The following is a 23,430-nucleotide window of genomic DNA, read 5'->3' as shown; positions in this document are numbered from 1 at the left end:
CCAACAAAACCGATATGTTTCTTTCCGAAGGAAAGCAAAATGAAAAGAAGACATATTCCTTTATTTTGTACATTGGGTACAGCTATAGATTTTTCTTTATGTTCGATTTTGGGTAAGACAATTGTATTCATTTATGCATGAAACGTTGTTTTCTTATATAAGTAAAGCCCATCAGAAGACGTAAGTATATTGATTATAACAAAGTTTAGAATCTTCATTTAAATTTAATATCGTCATTGTCGACCAGGGCATAAAAGAGGATGAGATATTTTCGTACATAACTCTTTTTGTTCTTTCTATCTGATCAATACATAGGGCTCACGGCCGGTGTGACCGGTCAACGGGGCTGCTTACCCCTCCTAGGCACCTGATCCCATCTTAGGAATTTCCGGGGATCTGTTTTATGCGCTGTTCACAGATTTGTATTGTTGTAAATTTTTGAGAGTCGATCACTGTTTGTTATGTTCACCCTTTTCATTGATTATAAATTCTTTGGAGGAATATCATAAAACTTTTGCACGAATTGATCATCATTCAACAAAAGATTTACACGAGCACAAATATTATTTGTTCATAAATAACTGATTTAAATTTTCGGAAAATATGAATGCTATTATGTAAACGTTAAAAAATTGGAATGAAAACATAGGTAAGTTTAGTTTGAAAATAAGTAAACATCTGTTTTTAAGGCAAGGTATCCCCTTTATACATGTACTCTCTTTTGACTTTCTGCCAGATAAAATATGGAAAAAAAATAGATAGCTAAAGAATCTAAAATAAAATCAAACTCATCTCTATCTCACTATATAAATTCATTAAATCTAAAAGTATGGTATATTTGTCAACTTCCATGATGTTATTTATGTCAAATATAGAATGATGCTGCTTTAACATTTCTCAGGGGAGTGGGGTATAATTCTACCTTAGTTATACCTATATGTCAGTTATCGATCACTTATCGACGACTTGTGATTGATTTATTCGTGTTTGTCGGGGACATTGTAAGTAGTTTTTGAAGCGGAATCAATCCAGTTGACAGATCAATACAACATAAAAATCTCCATGTATGAGCCAAAGGAGTGAAAAGGAATAAAATTATAATACTAGTATACAATAAAATGTCTAAATAAGCGATTGAAAGATAGAAACTATTCAACTTTGTTTATTATATAAAAATTGAAGTTTCTACACATGAAATAATGTGCAAAATGATACAAATGTATCAATTTTAATAAAAAATTATATTGGGGTAATAACGTAAAGAACATCTTCGTAAAATAAGCTAAGAATTGCAATAGATGTGAGTATTTATTATGCCCAGTAATCGAAGATTCGTTGGCATACAGTTTTTGTTCTATCCGTCCGTCTAGCTGTTTGTCTGTCTGTTTGTCCGCAAAAAAACTTTAACCTTACCCTTAACTTTTGATTGGTAGGAGCTATGGTTTTCATATTTCACTTGTGTATTTCTTAAGACAAGGCCTTTTTTGGGTACCAACATATTTGACCTTTTGACCTCGGAGTTTTACCCACTTTTGCAAAATATTTTCAAACATTGCCTTTGGTCATAACTTTTGAACTGTTGGTGCCAGGGTTTTCATATTTCACATGCGTATTTCATGTGAGAAGACCTTTCCTTGAGTACAAATATTTTTTGCCTTTTGATCTTGACCTTGGATTTTGACCTACTGAAAAAAACTTTAACCTTGGCCATATCACTTTTGAATGGCTTTCATATTATATGTATTTCTTGTGACATAGGTGCAGAGCTGTAGTGTTATGGTTTTTTATTTTAGTCTTTGACCAATAAACTCATGCCATCCGACAACAAATTCACAACAAGCGAGTTTATTGGTGTAGAGACGACTATAAAGGATCAGGAGGTGGATAAAATATATAGGTTGGTTATAGAATATGTCTAGAATTAGGGGATGGAAGGTCGTTGATTGACTAATGCTGAAAAGTGGCGAAATATATCCCCAAAGTGCGCTGAAAATCTTGCGCCGTAAATTTGCACTTTATTTACATTACGGGATCTGTAGCATTATGGTCAAAGACTAAAATATAAAACCATAACGCTACAGTTCTGCAGCTACTTGTGACAAGACCTTCCCTTGGGTACCAACAATTTTGACCTTTTGACCTTTGAGGTCGATCTACTTCTGAAAAACTTTAACCTTTGTCATAACAGTTGAACAGTTGTTGCCAGGGCTTTCATATTTCACATGTGTTTTCCTTGTGACACCTTTGGGTATCATTAATTTTGTCCATTTGACCTTGGCCTTTGAGTTTGACCTACAATTGAAAAAGTTTAACCTTGGTCATAACTTTTGAACGGTTGGTGTTGGGGCGTTTACATTTCACAGGTGTATTTCATGTGAAAAGACCTCTCTTTGGGTACCAACAGTTTTTATCTTTTGACCTTGAACTTTGATTTGCATTTGTGAAACATAAACCTTCGCCATGAGCAGCCAAACGGGGGCATCAGTGTTTCACAAACACAATTATTTTCCTTTAAATTAAGATTACTTAATCCTCTTACTATACTGTCTATTAAATGAGGGAAATTATGTTAATGAATACTGCGATTATTTCAAGATATGATATATATGTATGTGCACTTTAATCGAATCCTTCTTGCATTTTAAAATTCTTTTGAAGAAAACTGTTTTTTTGCTTTCTATAAATAATATTCATTAAAAAAGAGATAAAAACCACGTTTGTGTAGAAGAGAACTATGCCTAAATGTAAACCCATTTCACTGAAATAGTTTAGGTAGTCATGCTCTTCTTTCACAGATTTGTAAATCACGATTAAAATAACTCACTGTAAAAACAAGAATTTCATCAGTTCAGATGCACTAAACGTTTTATTTCGATGCTAGTGTACTGTTGTATAAGCAATGACATTGCAATTCTCGTAATATTGTTCAACACGCAATTTCATTTTGCAAACAAAGTCTTGCGTTCTCTCTCGAACGTGATCATATGAAAATAAACTGTCTTTTTTCATCAATTAATGTTTGTGTGAGTGTATGCTAGTGGGGGGTGGGGGGATGAGTTGATGGCGGGAGCTGTGTTTGCTTACCGGAAACCATAATGAAAAACTATGGTATTAAGGCTAAATAAGTGAATAGCCTTTTTGATGCCATTTCAATAGCGATTGAGATGACAAGACGGGATTAATATTACCGTGTCGTGTCCATTTAAAGGAATTTAATTAACACGATGTGCTGATCTTTTAAATAAATGACACACTGTAGAAATTGAGCATTTTGTGAAACCCCATTAAGGAAAATAAAATTGAAATTTCTTTTCTTTTTTTCAGTCAGAGTAAATATTAAATACCGGCTAAATAGTTACTAAAGAGCTAATATATTGTTGTTTCTTTAGAATCGAAATGAGTTGCATTTTGTCAATATCTAGCCTTGCTTGGGTCTGATTTTGCCTTGTGTTGAGTTTATCTTCATGAACAGTACAAATAATGGTTTCTAACAGCTCAGGCTTGGGAGGTATGCCGTTAGAACTGAGAAGATAAAGTTATGTTTATGCCCTTTAAGTTCACATGTTTTTAATATGAAAAGTGTTATCAGATGAAAAAGGAAGTAATTAATGGTACTCCCTTTCTACAAGTAACTCAGTAAAACATGTTAAGTACATGGCAACTAATTGAAATGGGGTCAGCAATCAAGCTTAGAACATTAACGAATAAAGAAGGAAGTTTAGATTGAAAAATAAATATATATTATTAACTGCCATCATAATAAAATCTTGTTCAGAGTAATAAAATACTCATTCCTGGTGAATTCACCTAGAAGACATAAAGAACAATTTTGATTTTAGGTTTGCATATTTAAAGGAACTCTCGGTAACATAATATAGAAAAGGGTTTTATTGGTTTATCGTAAAGCCTTGTATAGGCTTTTCATACTGACTTATAGTGCAGTCAATGTAAACTTTAAAAGTTCACGAAACCATATAACCAAATATTTGAATGTTTTTTGTTTTTCCAAATTAATTAATTTATTTTATATAATTTATTATTTAGTTTTTCATTACAACCTTTAGTTGTCAAACGATCATAATAAGTCATGTACTTAAAGGTGCTTGGACACAGATTTGAAGTTAATATTTTCTCAAATTTTCTGTATATTTTAATTTCATGACTTACATGTTGCTATAGCATTTCATACTAAAATATAATAAAAATCTTATTTAATCTCGAAGTTATTGAAACTTCAAATTTCTGGACGCTTTGGATTGACACATCCTTGCACTTTCACAAATTTTAATTTTATTCTAATACTTAAGAAAAGTGGCAATTTTGTTGTGTATTAATGAAAAATATCTAAACTATAATCCAGAAAATTCAGAGTAGAAATGTTCGAAAGCAAAACCAACTCACAGTATTGTCAGTCCGTGCTCAGTGGTGTGTGCAGACTTTAACAATTGAACACACCCGGTGAATCGTAAGCATTAACAATAACAGAGCTCGTGCCCTGTTTACAAAAACAGTTTACGTTTCACGGGTGTATTCAATTTGTTAAACTCTGTACACAACACTGAGCTCGGGCTGACGATATTAGTGAAGAAAGTTTGCTTTCGCACATTACTACTCTGAATTTTCTGGATTATAGATGTAATGTTTTTCATTAAAACACAACAAAATCGTTTCTTTTCTTAAATATTAACGATAAAGATAAAATTTGTAAAAGTGCAAGGATGTGTTAATCAAACGCGTCCAGGAATTCGTAGTTCCAATAATTTCCAGATAAAATAAGTTTTTAATTATATTTTCGTGTGAAATGCTATTGCAATATATAAGTCGTGATATTATACAGAAAATTTGAGAAAATATTAACTTCAAATCTGTGTCTAAGCACCTTTAATGACAATAATGGATTAAATCTGAAAAAAAAAAAAACATTGATAAGCCTAATTTTCATCACTTAGAAAGCCTTCAAATATCGTTTATTAGTAAAACACACATTTATCATTCACTGATTTGCTTTAAGGACTGGATACAGCTTTTTCTTCCTCTTTTGTATATATTAGCTCTCCCCCCTGTATACTGGCTTTTTCTTCCTCTTTTATAGGAGATCTTAGCTTTCCCCATGTATACTGGCTTTTTCTTCCTCTTTTAGATAGGATATCTTAGCTTTCCCCCTGTATACTGGCTTTTTCTTCCTCTTTTATAGGAGATCTTACCTTTCTCCATGTATACTGGCTTTTTCTTCCTATTTTTTTGGAGATGTTAGCTTTCCCCGTGTATACTGGCTTTTTCTTCCTCTTTTATAGGAGATCTAAGCTTTTCCCCGTGTATAATTTTATAGGAGATTTTAGCTTTCACCCTGTATACTGGCCTTTTTCTCCTCTTTTATAGGAGATCTTACCCCCCCCCCCCCCCGAGTACTGGCTTTTTCCTCCTCTTTTATAGGAGATCTTAGCTTTCCCCCTGTATACTGGCTTTTTCTTCATCTGTTATAGAAGATCTCAGCTTTTCCCCGTGTATACGGTCTCTTCTTCCTCTTTTATAGAAGATCTTAGCTTTTCCCCCTGCCTATGGGCTGTATTACGATTATCAAAAATTTTACTGTTTTAAAAGATTTTTAAAGTTTCTAAAACTAAACTCTTCAGGCATCGTCAGGGAACTCAAAGAGTTCCTCAAGCGAGCGATAAGGGTTCACAGTTTCTACATGGTCTTAAATTGAAAAATTCTAAATTTTTGTAGAGGACACTATGATGAAATACAGTATTGTGGATCCTTCCATTTGGTGGGAAAAATTCTGGAAGTACAAGAAATGTTTTATACATAGTAATTTGTTGTCCTTGATATCAGATTTGTACATTAATTCATAAAGTTTATTAGATTTTTTTCTAAGGAAGTTATGAAAAGTATATATATATACATGTATACCTGTACATATGGATAACTTTAATTGATTTTTTTTCAGCTTACGAACCAGATCATGAAAAAAAAATCGATTATTGTTTGTTCGTCGTCGAAACAAATATTTAATTCTTAAGAAGGGGATGGGGTTGAGGTTTGGGATGGGGGTGGTTGGGTGGTGCCTTTTTCAATTAAAAAAAATAGTCTTTTGTTATAGAATCTATAGCATTCAACACCGTGCCCCTCATCCTGTCCCCACACAAACACTCATTTTTGATTCAGCCAGGTGCAAATAAAGTGTACCATACTATTGGATTCAGAATTTGCCAAAAATATAGAGGAAGATTATACTCCCCCAAGTTTTCGACAATAAATGTTTTTCCTTGCTTGTCACTTTTGCCCCCCCCCTTTTTTTGGTAAACGTTGCATTGGGCTCAGCTGTCTTGTGTTTGTCTCTCACACTATGATCCTCGAGAAAATAAATCACTTATAATGTTAGTTTAGTGACTGTCAAAAGAATTATACTGGGTTGATCAATCTCATAGACTGCTCTGCTCCGCCTCGCCTTCTATGAGATTGATAAGTCCGATATATTTCTGTAGACTGTCAGTAACAAACCTGATAAGTAATAATATGCATCGTAGACACTGAAAATTTGTGCAATAATGTTGTATGCATGAACAGAAAACACAATTTAAATGGAAATAACCAAATGATATAAATATTGTGTTCTGTATGTGACATTTATAAATGTATATATGTGACGGTATACTCCATTTATGATTATTAAAAAAGGAATGTAAATTCTATAGTAGTATGTTTACAGGACCTATCTAATAAGTAGTTTCTCTGCAAATACGAGAAAACCGATTATATCCTGATATGGTCCTATTCACGTTAAAGTACACAGACAAATAACCATCATGTAACCTATTGACGTTAAAGTACACAGACAAATAACCATCATGTAATAACTAATGGGAAAATGGGTATTTGTGTACATTCCATTAGACATATTTCTGTTTGGATTAATGATACAGATGTTTAATTTGTGAAAAAAATATGCATTTTTGAGATTTTCCCTAGTTTATGGTTAAAAGGAATCGCCCTATTTTTTTTAAGTATTTACAAAAATATATGCCTGTATGCCAATAGCGTTAGTGGTTCATAATCTAACCTTGAGAAAAAAGTTTACAAGTACTAAGATTATATCTAAATGTTTCTTGTTCAATCCCAGAACATGCTTTTTATTCTTTGTCTTTAATTTTCAAACCGAAATGTTTTATAGTTTCTTTTAATTTTACCTTAACATTTCCGAAAATAATTCTTGATGTTTAGTGTTTTTTCTTAGATATTGTGATTAATGAAAAAAGTGAAGATTACGAACTGTGAACAATTAAAACTGTGAACAGGGTATATAAAACACAGACTTCGGGAAATTCCAAAAGTGGAATCAGGTGCCTAGGAGCAGTAAGCATCCCCTGTGTACCGCTCACACTCCCCTTGAGTCCTATGTATTGATCACGTAGATGAATAAATTTTAATAATCTTCACACATTGACCATACCTCTATTATTTTAAAGAAAAATACATGTACACGCTAATTAATTTATGATGTTTTCATCATGATTCTGTCAGTTTTTAAATCTAGATATTCATATCTTATGCTTATGCTACCGTTCACGGTAGCTCAGTCGGTAGAGCGCTCGCTCCGTGATTGGGAGGTCGTGAGTTCGAATCCCGGCCGCGACTGACCTAAGTCGATAAAAAATGGGTAGCAACTGTTCCTTCACTATGCGCTCGGCACTTTGAAGTGAAAGTTGCGGGTCCTTCGGATGAGATTTTAAAAACCGAGGCCCCGTGTCACCGCAGGCGTTGGCACGATAAAGATCCCTCAATGCTCAATGGCCCTAAGTGCCGAGTAAAGGTCAAAATTTGAAGCCCTTCACCGGTATATGGTGACGTCTCTATATGAGTGAAAAATTCTCGAATGGGACGTAAAACAACATACAATCAGTCAATCAATATGCTTATGCTTGGGGAGGATCTAAGATTATTGCAATGAAAATTGGAAAGCTGAATTCTTCATGGATAACTCATTTTCACTGGCTAATAACCAGATATATCATAGACATAAAAAAGTACTGGATTAAAGAAAAATAACTACAGCAAAATTTATTATAATATTTTATGATACACTTCCAGTGCTTAAATTCATGAGATTACTATTTTCCTTTACAGTTGTATTTCACGTACATGGAAGAGTAAGTACCTCGATTGCATGATATACCAAATACATTTCAATTTGATTAATGTTACCAGGAATTCCAATTTATGTGTGCTAAGAATTGATAAAAGTAAAATATATAAACAAACGACATTCATTGGTTCTTACAAATATTAATTTTATATTTTGTATATTAAATTCCAAAAATACTGAGTAGTAAGATGCAAGTTAAAAAGCATTTATGACAGGTAAAAAAATGCTTTTGAGTTACAAGAAATGTACATCTTTACTAAAGGAAATCTCATCACTTGATATTCATTGTTGTCTTAAAAAGCTAAAGAAAAAAAAAGGATTATCGGAAAGGAAAGCGTGTTTACTTTGTGAAATTGATCAGCATTTAATGGCTAGATAATGAAATGTAAAGATTTATCTGCACAGATTTAAAAGCTTTTGTGTTCAATATTCAAAGACATTTCTAAATTATTAAAATGTTATGAAACTTAGGATGAGCGTATTTCAATTTTTTAAATTTAATGACGAGAAATAACTTGCTTGATGGAAATGCGGGAGAAAGGGCCTTTACATTTAAAACCGCATGCCTTAATTTCGATTTTTAAATTGATAGACATTTTACGTCTAAATAAACATCAACAACGAATTTTGCTGGCATGTATTGGAAATTTTCAAAGTTTGATTTTGCTATCGATATTTACATGTTATAAGCAAGCTGTCCTTATTATTTTGGTAGATTTACTAAACTCTAGTAACTAGCAAGGAATAAAATGGGGTCTCTGTCCAAAATGTTTTAATATCCAGGTTAATCGTAATATGACATTATTAATACTTAATCAACACTTATTTTTTCAATAAAGAACAAAATCGAAATTTTCAAAAAGATAAAACTTTTATATATTTTTTATGTGTTGAGAAATGATGTTTCTATTAAATTTTTAAGTTACTTATGAAAAAGGATATCAATATGCTGCATTAAGAATAAATGTCAAATTACCTGGTGACACCATTATGTAAGTGTAATTTTACAGTGCATCCGGATTTAATTCTGTTCACTGTTTAAGAAGACAATTTTCAAACGATTTGTATGCTACCAATTTTCATGTACATTAATATAAAATTGTTGATGATAGACTAGTTGATGACTTCTAAGGTATCTGGAGATGTGTTTGATTTATTTGTTCATGATAGTCCAGTTGATGACTTCTAAGGTATCTGGAGATGTGTTTGATTTATTTGTTCATGATAGTCCAGTTGATGACTTCTAAGGTATCTGGAGATGTGTGTTTGATTTATTTGTTCATGATAGTCCAGTTGATGACTTCTAAGGTATCTGGAGATGTGTTTGATTTATTTGTTCATGATAATCCAGTTGTTCAACATAGTGAGTAAAGAGTTCTGACCTACTTTTTAAAATATAATTTAGGTGATGAGTTGTAGGGTTTGTTGTAAGAGGAAAGTGTTTTTGATCTTTTTGTTGACGATAATCCAGATAATAAGTTAGAAGGTATAGTGTCTGAATGTGTGTTTGTTCTACTTGTAGATGATAATCCAGTTTTTGACTTAGAGGGCGTATTGTCTGAATGCTTGTTTTTACCTACTTGTTTATGATTAATCCAGTTGATGAGTTGGATGGATTAATGTCTGAATGCAAATTTTTTTATCTACTAGTAGATGAGAATCCAGTTACTCGTCTAAGATTATATAGCTTGAGAGGGGAGATATTAAAATATCACTTATTCTTTTGAAATTGATAAAAGATAAAGTGCACATAATAACTTATCAGTTTTTCCTGTAGGAGAGAAAATGAAAAAAGTAATCTATTCTCCTTATTTATGAAATATGGAGATAACGAACAGTATTTAATCTCAAAGTCCATTTTAAAACAATAAAAATCGGGAGCAGCGCAAACACGGACCTCCAAAAACATCAGAGGTGGGATCAGTTGCCATGGAGGAGTGAGCATCCCCTGCCGAGGTATATATATTAAGTATAACTCTTTTTTCACCCATCTCCGTCATGTCCGATTTTGGGATCAGATCAGAAAATGATAATTGAAGCATGTATTTCTTTCTGCGTAAAATATCTTTTTCTTTAGTGAGTGATAGTATGCCTGTGTATTATACTTATTAAGTAAGCATATTTATTATGACGAAACTTAAAATTTCAGTCATTGATAAAAAGCCAATAACAAAAAGGGTGATATTTTTAGGAAATTAACTCTTTCGATTATAAATTCTGTTGAAGAATATGAGTTTGAGGAATGCGTTGGCGAAGATTGATTAGCGTTCAACAGTGCGATTTACATCAGCAGAAATATTTGTTCAATAACTACTGTGGAATCATCATTGTTCGTGGGGGATCAATGTTCGTGGATTTCGTGGGTAACCCTTACCAACGAATTTACATCCCCACGAACAATTATTTTGTCAATGTACTGATAAATTAAATCTACCAAATCTGTCATATAAGATATGGGAAAATAGATGCTTACAAAATCTGGAAAAAAATCCATTTTAATCAGATGTCTACATCACTATATGCAATAATTTTAACATGTAAAGTTATCTGATTTATGGTTTGTTCGTCAACTTTGACAAAATTGTACCAAATATAGAATGATGCAGCTGTATGATTTTAAACAAATACTAAACGTCTTTTCCCATCGTTTTCATATTCTATATGTTCAAGGTCAATCATGCTTTTAATTAAATTTTCCAGGATTCTGTTTTCAAATAAATATTTTCATATAAGATTGTAAAATGGTAAGATCTTTCTCATTTACAAATGATTTCAATATAAATCTAGTTTCTTTCTTCCTAAGAGCTGACTGAAGAGGGATTTTAATTCTACCTTAGGTGTACCCTTATAGGTTATCGATCACTTGTGATTGATTTCTTCATGTTGTCGCTGACTTTATCTGTAAGGAGTTGTCAAGAGAGAATCAATTCACTTTATATTACTTTCAGGTTGTTAATTTTAGAAGTGAATGTGGAGATTAATGTATGTTATAAATTTCACGTCAGCGCAAAAATGTAGATATAAAATCCAAATGAATAAAAATTGAAATGAAAGAGAAGAATAACTTCCAAGTAAGCGAAAACTGCAAAACTTTTTTTCAGCTTTGGTTATTATGAAATTCTTTGATAATCTTCACTATGAAATTATGTGCAAATGATAACAAGGTTTCTTTGCTCTTAGAAAATTACATTCTATTTGCGAATAAAGTCTCGCGCTCGCAGTATATCGTGCTCAAAAGTCTGTTTTTAAAACACTTTTGTGTGTGTGTTTGTATGTGTGCGGGGTTTGATTTGATGGCGGGAGCTAAAATGAAAAAAAAATCTTTAGCGGTATTAAGGCTAAACGAAAGAATAGCCTTTTTGATGCCCCTTCAATAGTGATTGAGATGACATGAAGGGATTAATATTACTGTGTCGTGTCCATTTAAAGGAATATAATTAACGCGATGTGCTGATCTTTAAATAAATGACACATAGAAATTGAACATTTTGTGAAACCCCATTAAGGAACACAGAATAAAAAAATTCTTTTCTTTTTTCAGTCTGGGTAAATATTGAATGCCGGCTAAATAGCTACTAACGAGTTTAACTATTGTGGTATCCTTAGAATCGAAATGAGTTTGCATTTTGTGGAATATCCCCTTGTGTGGTTCTTATGTTGCCTTATGTTGAAATTTTCTTCATGAAATTTACAAATGAGGTATGACTTAACAAACTTTTTCAAGTCCAAATTGAGGATTTATTAGAGCTTAGATGCAAAATACTTTTATAGGTAGGATAAAATCATCGTTTTTATTTCCTTTAACTTCATTTACTTTTAAAATGAAAAGTACTATCCGATAGGTAAAGGAAAAAATGATGGCATGCCCTTTGACATGTAACTCAGTTAAACATTTAATGCCAAGAAAATAGCATCTTACAGAAATGGTATCAGCAGCCAGGCTTGCAATATTAACTAAGAATAAAGAAAGAAGTTTAAATTGAAAAAATACATCATGAATAGTGACAATTATGAATTTTGTTCACAGTCATTAAATGCTCAATTATTGCTGGTGCTGGTGAATACGCCAAGAATTCACCATTTTAATTTTATGTTTGCATATTAAAAGAAACTCTCGATAAAGAAATCTTCACAACTTTGTCTGTGGTTGATCTTGAAGCCCTTGGACTCAAAGATGGGCTTGTCGTACTGAATTTAGGTGCAGACACCGATAAACTTGAACGTTCACTTATGTAACAAATTCTATGGTCGACACACTGACCTTATTGGCAAATACTATCTGTCGTTAATTCGAACATTGATTGACGTCTTTCATACAAAATTGTTCGATACAAAACTGTTTACCCGATCCTGACAAAGAGAACACGGCGGGTGTGACCGATCGAAAGGGGATGCTTACTCTTCCATGGCACCTGATCCCACCTCGGTTTTCAGAGGTCTGTGTTGGCTCTGCTCATGATCTGTATTGTTTGGCTGGACTGTTGGGAATGATCGCTGTTCGATATTTTTACATTTTATTTTCCTCAAGAAAGATATCGCTGAGAATAGGACGCTTAGTACTCCTACATTTTAATTTTTCACTGATAAGCTCTAAGGCTTCCATACGATCTTTCATCCTTTTTTACTAAGATCTCTCTCTCTCTCTCTCTCTCTCTCTCTCTCTCTCTCTCTCTCTCTCTCTAATGATATTGGGGATCCTTTCATCTAGTGAAATTATTTCTGTAATTACCAGTGATGTTTTTTTTCTTTTTCTGGAAATTCTTAGGCCTTGATGTTAATTTGTGCGTTGCTATATGTAGATCACATATGTTCAAAAGAAGGAATCAAAAGGTTAATGGACGTTTACAGCATTGTTGATTGACCATCATTTTAATTCGCACGAACAAAGAAGGTAATTCATCTACAAAAATATCCCGGAGAATTGACACTGTATGGAGTTTGGTCAGAGCCATTACTATAAATTAACTTTTTTTTCAGTAATTCAAAGAGACCTACTGCTCGCAAAAATCTTCAAATACATTATATATGTATAATGGATTAAATAGTGAATATTATAAATTCGTGAACTTTTTTCCCTTATAAATGTTAAATTACTAAGTTGTATTAATAAGGTGTTTATTTATATTCATATATATTTCTATTAAAAAAAAATCTGAGAAAAGAATGATGGGGCAGATGTGAGTACCCTTTATTTCTTTATAATTGGATCTAAAACACGATTATTCTAAAAGTTTATATAACACGTCCGTTATAATATCCCACCATAGTCAACATACAAACAAAAGCACTAAAGAATAGATATTGTAAATTATTAAAATTAAAATTTCATTAAAGGGCTAGTGTACGTAATCAAAGTATAGGGTTCAAATACCTACACATATACTTGAGGACATTTTAGGAAGACTTTTTTCTTAATTATTTCCGACTAGGAATGAGAAGAAACTCGCATAAATATACACATTCCTGAAGCATCGATATCATCTTCACTATACCATTGTCCACAGAAGTAGATAAAAGGCATCTATAATCATTGAAGCAACATATACAGAAAGCACGATGTTAATGAGAATTGATAAAAATAGATAAGTTCGTCCTTTATAGGTAACAAAACACTTTGGTGACGGCTTCTTGTGTAAACTGATTATTTGAAGAAAAAGGCCATTTCTATTCTGTGTTGGTATGTTTACAGGACCCATTTAATAAGTAGGTATACTGCATAGAAAGAAGCCTTGTGTTCATAAAGGGATGTGCTCTCATTGACGGTAAAGTGCAAAGACAAATTATTAACATGTCATAACAAACAAAAAACTGGGTATAAGTGTACTCTATATAGGATACTGCTGTTTGTATCAGTGATCGCGATTTTTGTGTATTTTCTGATATAACTTGATTATGCACCTCTGAGATTGCCCCTGGTTTATGATTAAAAAGGAATTGCCCCAATTTTTTTTTCCATTTACAAGACACATATGCCAATAACATAACAATGGTGCCCCATAATTTAACCATGAGAAAAAAAGTTCTATGAGAAAAAAAATTAAGATACTAAGAAAATATACAGAGATGTAAATATTTAACGTCTTGATAGCGTAACACAATGTTAAGCTCTAAGTCTTTAATTTCCAGACCGTAAATTCTTTTCTGGTAAATTTGATTTTAATATAATTTCATTTCTTTAATCCGAGAAATGTGGAAAGTGTAGGTTAGTGTAATACTTCTCAACAGTTAAGATAGATCGTGATCTTGTGTTCTCAGGCGACTCAATGGTTCTCTTTATATAAATACTCAAAAATTTACACCAAGAGACAAGATAGATTTATACGAAGAATTTTGTTCTGAGTAAATAAATGCAATTGATTTTCTTTCTCGTTTTTTTTTTAATTCTCAATAATCATTCAGTATGGAGCAAGAGACCATTTTCTCCTGCAATTTCCCATACTTTAGCAAATCACGTGTAACAGCAACAATACGACCATGAAATCGTTAGAAAAAATAGGTCTCAATAGTAAAACGGAAAACGGTTCTGATGTTCAGAGGATGTTCAAAACTTTTCTATCTTTAGGTGTTTTCTGTTAAGTAATAGAACTTCTACACACTGTACACTGAGGCGTATCCAATAAATTGCCTTAAGGAGGCATGAAAAAGTAATACAGAGGCAGGGGGTCTAGAGGCTGCCTTGAGGCCCCTAATAGATCTTGGACGAAGATCTGGTGGGGATTTCGGGAGGGGGGGGGGAGCTCATGGATTCTAGCAATGAGTAAATTTAATTTTATAATTAGCCTTTCTACTTGTATCCAGGTGGTAAGGTACACCCCCTAAAACGTTTTAGTAACATCATCAAATTATGAGAGGTTTTTTTCGTCATCAGTTTTTTTATTGTCAAGCTCATTTGCTCGTCATTGAATTGTGACTTGACTTCTTCTACTTACATTACTTGATATGAGCAAAATTGCACCCTTCTCCACCATGCACTTCATTGTGTCTAAAGATGCATTTTCATCAATACATCTTTTTTTTATGAATCATTAAATTACCAAATGTCACTTTTTGAGACTATTGAAAGCAAATTAAAGAATTTCTGAGGCAAGGAAATTGATGTCATAGTGAAATGTATTTAAAAAAATCTTGTAATTAAAGAAATACTTCGATGGGATATTTGAGGAAATTATAGAATTTAATCCAGAACTTGCATTATTTGCACAGCAAAGTCATTTTGATTCTATAATTTTTTTGGGTGAAGTTAATAATTTCTTGTCGATGGGCAATCGCCATTTTTACCTTTAAAGATAATATTTCTTCACTTTCCGAAGTAACTGAAGGCATTTAAAAGAATATCTGAGAAAAGTTAAGTGGCATCTATAGAATTGATATTTCTTAAGAATCATTTGGTAGCATGTAGCCGATGGCAGGTCTGTACTATGGAAAGCAACGATTATGGAAACCATTTTCCAGCGATGTACATTGCTTGAAATCAACTATACCCCAAGTAATGTTAAATTAATTGTGAGAGTATGAAAACTTTTTAATATAAAAATTATCTATTTCAAGGGATTTAGACATCATCATTTTCATACATGTATAATGACAGTTTTCTTCGTATATATTTTTTTAAAATCCATAAGAATAAAAATGGCAAGGATAGAATCATTTTAATGTTTACATTCTTGGTGAACTTTCCTTAATTATGTAGCATTATACCATTATCACCTGCATATAGTATTTATGTCTCCAAGCTGAATGGATACGCATGTTCTACGTACGAACAATGTCTTAACCGAGGCAGGCTACTTTCAAATAAGTTGATGATACAACCTCGTTAAATGTTAATATTTTGTAAATTCTATTACTTTTTGCAAACACAAATATGCCCTTACAAAAAAAAAATACTATAGTAAACTATAGTTAACTATTGTTTACTATAGTTAATAATAGTACCAAAGTAAAAACTTTGGAACTTTGATTTACAATAGTAAAAACTTTGGAACTTTGATTTACTATTCTAAAAACTTTGGAACTTTTATTTACTATAGTGAAAACTTTGGAACTTTGATTTACTATAGTAAAAACTATGGAACTTTGATTAAGAGCGATAAATCCCGTGGAATTATGTTTTTGATTCCCAGTCTTTACATTTTATGATATTTCAAGTTTAAGATTCATAAAAGCTTTAGAGAACATTTTAAAAACCCGACTCTTCCCCTAAAAGAATAATGTACAAGATATGAATTTTAATGTAAAGGTTGTCGCTTGCGCCGATAAATAAGCAATATTTATTTTATTTTTTATTTAATTTTAATGTTATGCAGATGTAACATAAGTCTTATTTATGGAGAAAAAATAATATATTATAAAAAAAATTGTGTCAATATCTGCTTCATCAACTTCAGTCAACATGTATTTTTTTTTTAAAATTTATAAATGTAAATATTGCATTTGAATTAACTACTTTTGTATATTTAAATAAAGATGTACAACAAAGCCCAGCCCCAACTAACCCCATATCCACCCCCTCCCCTAAAACGGCTAAATGATAATAAAAAATTAATATAAAAAATACATAAGTTGTTAAACTAGCGAAAAAACTTTGAAACTTTGATTAAGTATAGGGAAAACTTTGAAACTTTAATTAAATACAGTAAAAACTTTGAAACTTTAATTAAATACAGTAAAAACTTTGGAACTTTGATTTACTATAGTGAAAACTTTGGAACTTTGATTTACTGTAGTAAGAACTTGGGAACTTTGATTTACTATAGTGAAAACTTTGGAACTTTGATTTACTATAGTGAAAACTTTGGAACTTTGATATACTATAGTTAACTATAGATTACCATAGTATTTTTTGTTAGGGTGTTTTTAGGTCGAAATTGACTTGCTTTTTCATACAAATTGCTTGGTCATTATTTTAATACTCAATTGTCTTCGGATTTCTCCGTGTACCCGATCATGACAAGGAGCTCAAGGCGGATATGTGTTGTGACAATTGACAGGGGATGTCTACCCCTCCTTGGAACCTGATCCCACCTCTGATGTTTACAGGGGTTCGTGTTTGCTCTGATTTCAATCTTGTTTAGTTGGACTTAAGAGCATGATAAGAAAGTCTAAAAATATTTTTGTGAGCATTAAGTTTTCGAACTACCGAATTTGAAACATAAACTGCGTTAAATTAATGTGCGTAATATATACATAAAATCAATGGTAATGTTTTAATGCATTTCCTATAGTATTTAAATTGAATATGGTGTATTTTTGTATCTTAGAAACATTCTATCAAAGACTACAAACTGTTTATTACATTTACATCAGAATTCTTTTATTTTTCATTTGGATATTGACATCTTTAAAGTTTCTGAACATATGAAATCCAAATTCCCTTAAGATAATTTGCATTCATCATTGTTGACGACCAAAGTATTATAGATTTGAAAGTGTAATGTTTAAAAAAAGTGATAACAGTAAATCTGACGTCCAATGCTTAGATTTATGTTGATTGATGTTTTTTTTTACACAGTTGCATTTCAAGAGATTTAACGTTGGATAGGTATATCGAGAGTATAATGCACTACACGTTTAAATTCGAACCATGTACCAAAAGATTCCATCTTTTATGAGTGAAATTGTGATCGAAATTGAAAGTATATAGGAGCGACATTGGATCTTACGCAAATAAAATTTATGTTTTACATTAAAGCCGCAAAAGTATTGAGTGGCAATATGTAGGTTAAAAGCATTAATGACAGGAAGGACGCATTTAATTTTCGCATAAATGTACCAAAGGAAATTTTATTATTTCATATTCATTGGTGTCTTAAAAAGCTGAAAGAAATTACCAGAGAGGAAAACGTGTTTACTTTGTGAAATTGATCAGTGTTCAATAGCGAGATAATGAAATGTAAAGATCTATCTGCACTAATTCAAACGTTTTTGTGACTGGCATTAAAAGAAGCATTTCTCAAATATTTAAATATTATGAAACTTGGGATGAACGTCTTTTAATTTGTAAATACATTGACGAGAAATTACTCGCTTGATCGAGATTGGAAGGTAAAAGGCCCTGTGTATATAAAACCACATGTCTTATTTCGAATCTTTAAATTGATAGACATTTTACGTTTAAATACACATCAACGTTCAATCTTACTGGCCTGCAGTGGGAATCTCTTTAAGCTAGAGTTTGTTGTTGGTTATTTTTTTATAAGAGTAAGCTGTCATGAATATTTTGGAAGATTTACCTAATTCTAGCAGGAACAAAATGGGATCTCTACCTCAAATTGTAATTACGAGGTAAAATTTTGAGATTTAATTCTTAATTACAAATGTAATTAATTTCATATTTCGCATGAAATTGATAGCATTTTCTAAAAAAAAAAAAATTAAAAAAAGAAATAGTGAAAGCGGTATTTTTTGCATATTGGAGAAATGGTGTACATTGTATCTATATAATGCTTTTCATAGGAATTTCAATACAGAGCTGTATAAAAGCAAAATTGACACTTTCATGTGAGTGCAATAATCATCTTGAATTAAAGGGAAAAACTGTGTAAGCAGATGTTCGAAAGATTTATGTTGCACAAATTTTCCTATATATTCGCTCGTTTGATGATAATTATCTATAAGATTTGATGACTGCATAGTTATAGATCTAGTGTTTTAGATCGAGCGTGTCCATTCTAGTTGATGATAAATCCGTAGATGAAGTGGAGCTTAAGTGTATGAGAGTATGATTAACTTGCACTATTTTTTCTTTCGCTCTTTCTTTATCATCACCTCGCAACGGAGTTGGAGGGGATTTAATATGTGAGCGCATGGGTTAGTTTTTCCTTGTGTGCGTAATTTTCATTGGGATTGATGTCAAATGATGTCTTGATTTATAGATATGTTCGTTTGCGATGGGATGCTCCGCTTTGCGGTTCCCTTGTTTTCTGTATAGACTTAAAATATTCTTGGCACATTTCACATCTACAAGATATTGTATATTGTAATAACATGGCTACAAGGACTATATTGACTTATAACGTAGATATAAAACATTGCCTCCTGGTTATTGGCTATACATGAAGGCAAAATCTCAAGTTTATTTTGTTTATATTCAGTAAAGCCTTCAGTTAGAGTTCATACATGATGTCAACATCTAGTATAGATTTGGACTTTTTACTCAAAACTTGAAGTCAAAGTAATGACACACCTTTTTGTTATGTACAAAAATAAAATTAAGTTTGAATGCATTCTACACAGAGGTTTAAAAGATTTAACCGTGGGAAAATTAAATTTTGCATTCTTGGCATCAGTGTTTATTGGAGTGATGATGCACTGTCTAGTCACACTTATAATTGCAATTAACCATTAGTTGTTTCTTTTTAAGGGCTTCTGGAAGCAACCCGTTTGATCCTAATGCCCACAGTCAATATGCAGGAGAAAAGTTACAGGTATTTCTCATCATAGACCGGAAATAAAACATTTCAAAGACGCAGCCGCATGTACATTTTTATCTCACCACAAAATTAAAACAAAAATATGTTCAATTTCAGAATTTTTGATACGAGTTCATGCCGTTATTTTCTGAATTAATTTCAATATATATATCTGGGTAGGACAAGTTTATTCTAGGACATTGTTCGAATAAAGTCATTATTTTTCCTCTTTTTACATTTATAGGTGCGTTTGGTTACACTGGATGAAAAATACAGAAGCCACTTGTTACATCAACAGATCAAGGCTTTCGAAGAGAAAGTGTACACGTCCTACGACAACTTTAACGTGGACATGATGTTGAAAATGTTCCGTGAACTTGCCAGAAGATGTAAAGGATCCCAGGACATTTATACAATAGGCGGAATTCGACAAGCTATCAATCAAGAAATTCGAAAACTACGCATGCGGAAAAGGAACAAACGACTTCCTCTTTCGGAGGACATGGGCACCGAAAATGATGACGTAATGGAATATTTCAATTGGTTTTTCAAGAATCTGTCCTATTTACGAGAACTTAGGAACAATTTTGCCAGTCGCATATTCAATCCTTTGTTTAAGTACTTTTATAATGTTTCTCATGGAGGGCCGGACCGTGAACGTTCAACTGATTCAGCCATGTCTATGTCGAATCTAAGTGTGGCGTCCCATCGTTCTTTTGACAGTGGCATTACGGGTATTTCCGGTTGGAGTTCTTTCCGATTTTCGGATTCTGAGAGCCAAGCTTCGGGAGATGGCGATATTCAGAGTGCTCGGAAACACATGATCTCGAAAGCCGCTCTCCAACTTTTAGGTCGAGAGCTACGGGATGTGAAGAATTTATACGACACGACCGAGCTTGAAAAGACGGCCCAAAGACTAGCATTAATTAAGGAGCAGCTTGATTATCTCATTGACAACGAAGACGCCATTAACCAAGCTCTCTTCAGTCAGGATAGCGAAAGGGTGGTGAGCCACCTTAAAGTTAAGAACTCTCGGACTTATTATCTAATGCGATTGATCCCTGATATTCTTGTTAAATTCCAAATTTGTGCATGGCTAGCCAGGAAATGGTTGGAAATTGACGACAAGAAAACAAAAGATCTGAAAGAAAGACTTGCCAAACTTGTATCGCTGGAGGATCAATTATCCAGGAGGTTGAAGATGCTGTCCACAGACATCCAGAAGCATGAGAAAAAACTAGAAAAAGAAACAAACGAACTACAGAAGCTCTTAAAAAGAGAAGAGCGAACAAACGAATTAGAAATGACACTTCATGGCTATGAGAATCGGGAAAGAGACTTAAAAGATTACATTCAGAAACTGGAAAACGAGAAACAGGAACTTACGACAAAGTTAAACAACATGATCAAAGAAAAAAAGACAGGGGAGTCCAAAGCTCTACAGACAATGTTGGAGAGGAACAAGCTGCAGCTCTTTGCGATGGAGAGACAGCTGGGGACTCTGAACTACCATAAAACCATCGTACAGAACGACATGCAGGTAGAACTAGAGGTGAAAACAAACATCATCCACTTCACAAACGACGTACAGGATCAGTGCGAAGAGCTCGAAAAGATGTTAGAGACGGAGAAAAAAGAGAAAAGGACTATACAGGCCGCTCTCATTCCTATAGCCCAAGACTCGGAGGAAATCAGAGAGCGCCTGCGCGAGAAAGCATATCCGGTAGAAGAAAATGAAGGCATTGTTGCTCAGTATATTGGGAGTAGTAGGATCCCGCTCTCTACAATGAGTGTCGTAGAAATGAAAAAGAGGTTTGCAGCTAAAAATCCTAATCCCAAACATATTCCCGTCTTTGAGAGTCCGCGAAAAATGAACATATTTAAGACTGAGATTGAGCCTTATCCTAAAACTCCTGAGTTTGATTTTTGACATTTTATTAAGTTGTTTGGGAAACTCGGTTTCCTCTGTTTCCTCTGTTAACTCTGCTTGGTATGCTAGAAATCATATAGATGCTGTGAGATTTTTAATTTCAAAGAATTAATAAGGATGATATTTAGTGAATAATTCTTTATGTTTTTTTTTAAAATAATAATAAATTAGTACTCTTCGTGGGGTCAAATGATCGTGGTTTGACAAAAATATATTGGTTTGTGGGGATTAGAATTCGTGGTTGAAGAATTATTAAGTTGTAATATATATTTTAGATTCAACATTTCGTGGAGGTCCTAAATTCGTGGGTCTTTTCATACCACAAAACAACGAAAATTATCCCCCCCCCCCCCCGAAATTCAGTGATTTCACAGTATTTTTTTTTCTTAAAGATAAGCGAAGAAGCCGAAAAAATGCCTTTGGTTCGACAAAAAAGTGAAACATAATACAGAATTGTAACACTATTTTCTTTGAAATATCAGCTAACTTTAATGTGTACTTTATGTTATCTCCACCATAGTAAGTTTTGTTTGTCATAATTTCATACATTTTAATATTTAGAACTCAGTATACTTAGTTCACAAACTGAATTTGATTTTTATACGTCTGAAACTACGGGCATTTTGCATTCTTTACAAGAGTTTTTCGTTAAGTTTTCATTATATTTGCCAGTGTATGGGACTGATAATTTAATATTTGCTGTTTTGGAAAAGAAATTCAGTTAGGTTGAACATATCTTCTTTTGTGCTATACTTTCTTTTAAAATCCTATTCAAAGTACCATTGATAAAATTAATGATGTTGATTAAACATGCATTACTCAGAAACATTTTGCTTTTATACTCTTCTAATGGCATTGTGTATCTGTCTTTAACTCTCAAAAGAAAGTAGGAATGCTAGTTTTTAAACCCCTGATTATAGATGTAATAGATTTAGACATGCCTACCTTATGTAAAGAACAAACATTATATGTATATATTTATTTCCTTGAACTGAACATTAAAGAAATGATTATTAAATAAATATCAGTGGCATTCATTTAGATTTACCGGTATCTAAGTATATTTAAGCAGGACCCTCAATGGTTCCTTCAAGGAATATGATTTATCGACATTACGTTTAACAGCTTCAATTATACGTACAACTATTAACCTGTAAGACAGCTGCTTTGATATGAAATCATTGAATGTTCAGACTATACTAGTCATGCAATCTGACGTTCATGATTCAGTGCATTCCATGGTAAAATGTTTTAGTGTTGGGGAAATAAAAATGATGATATCAATAAATTACTGGTGAGCTCTACATCTTAAGAAAAAAAAGATCGTTTTTCGTAACTGCAGAAGGACAATGGATACTGTATTCAATGTTTGCCAAAATATTTTTCAGACACAGCAACCAATTGTGCCTCAGATGTGAGCCTGCAGTTTGAGGACGAAGCACCATCTGCTCATTTGAACATATTTTTTTTCTGAATTCATAACAATTTTCTAAAAGAGGATGGAGATAGAGCAGGCAAACTGAGCTCTCCATAAATCAGAGACATTGAGACAATAACAACTGGAGATAAAAATATTCTATTAGAAACGAAGTCCGAGATAAATTTTGGAGTTATCTTTCTTGTCATATCTCCTTAAAGAAATATTTACTCTGTGGGTTGTCGAATCAAATGTACACAAGGATATTACAAATAATGGTGTGTTTCTGTAGAATATTTATTTTTAAAATTCAGATCCCCTAGCCTATATTTGACGAAATACATCGTTTTCTTGTTTTTTTAAGCTTCCACTTCAAAGTGCAAGACATGAGCAAGGGGGTTTTGAGATCATGTTTCGATGATTAGTTAACGAAGAACAATAAGAGATTAAGAACATTTAATGCCGAAGATGGTTATAACCTCTTTATAATAAGTTAATGCTTAACACTGAAACATAGACAAATAAA

The 23,430-nt window shown here is 32.6% G+C and overlaps 1 protein-coding gene across 2 annotated transcripts in view; it reads left to right on the top strand.

Moving 5' to 3' along the window:
• Window positions 1-22,485, top strand: part of LOC133201927 (uncharacterized) — a 28,148-nt gene extending 5,663 nt beyond the window's left edge. The window contains exons 1-3 of one of the 2 annotated variants that reach the window (XM_061337714.1): window positions 18,331-18,430; window positions 19,509-19,572; window positions 19,802-22,485. In XM_061337714.1, the coding sequence (XP_061193698.1) occupies window positions 18,357-18,430; window positions 19,509-19,572; window positions 19,802-21,487 (1,824 nt within the window). In that variant the 5' untranslated portion in view covers window positions 18,331-18,356 and the 3' untranslated portion in view covers window positions 21,488-22,485. Of the gene's footprint in view, window positions 1-18,330; window positions 18,431-19,508; window positions 19,573-19,801 lie in introns of those variants that run through there. The other variant, XM_061337715.1, reaches the window with a different exon arrangement.
• Window positions 22,486-23,430: the final 945 nt, after the last annotated feature.

Source organism: Saccostrea echinata, unplaced genomic scaffold (assembly GCF_033153115.1).
Source record: "Saccostrea echinata isolate AGI-Se365-2 ecotype Australia unplaced genomic scaffold, CSIRO_AGI_Sech_v1 ptg000046l, whole genome shotgun sequence".
NCBI lineage: Eukaryota > Metazoa > Mollusca > Bivalvia > Ostreida > Ostreidae > Saccostrea > Saccostrea echinata.
This window is presented reverse-complemented; position numbering and strand designations above follow the sequence as displayed.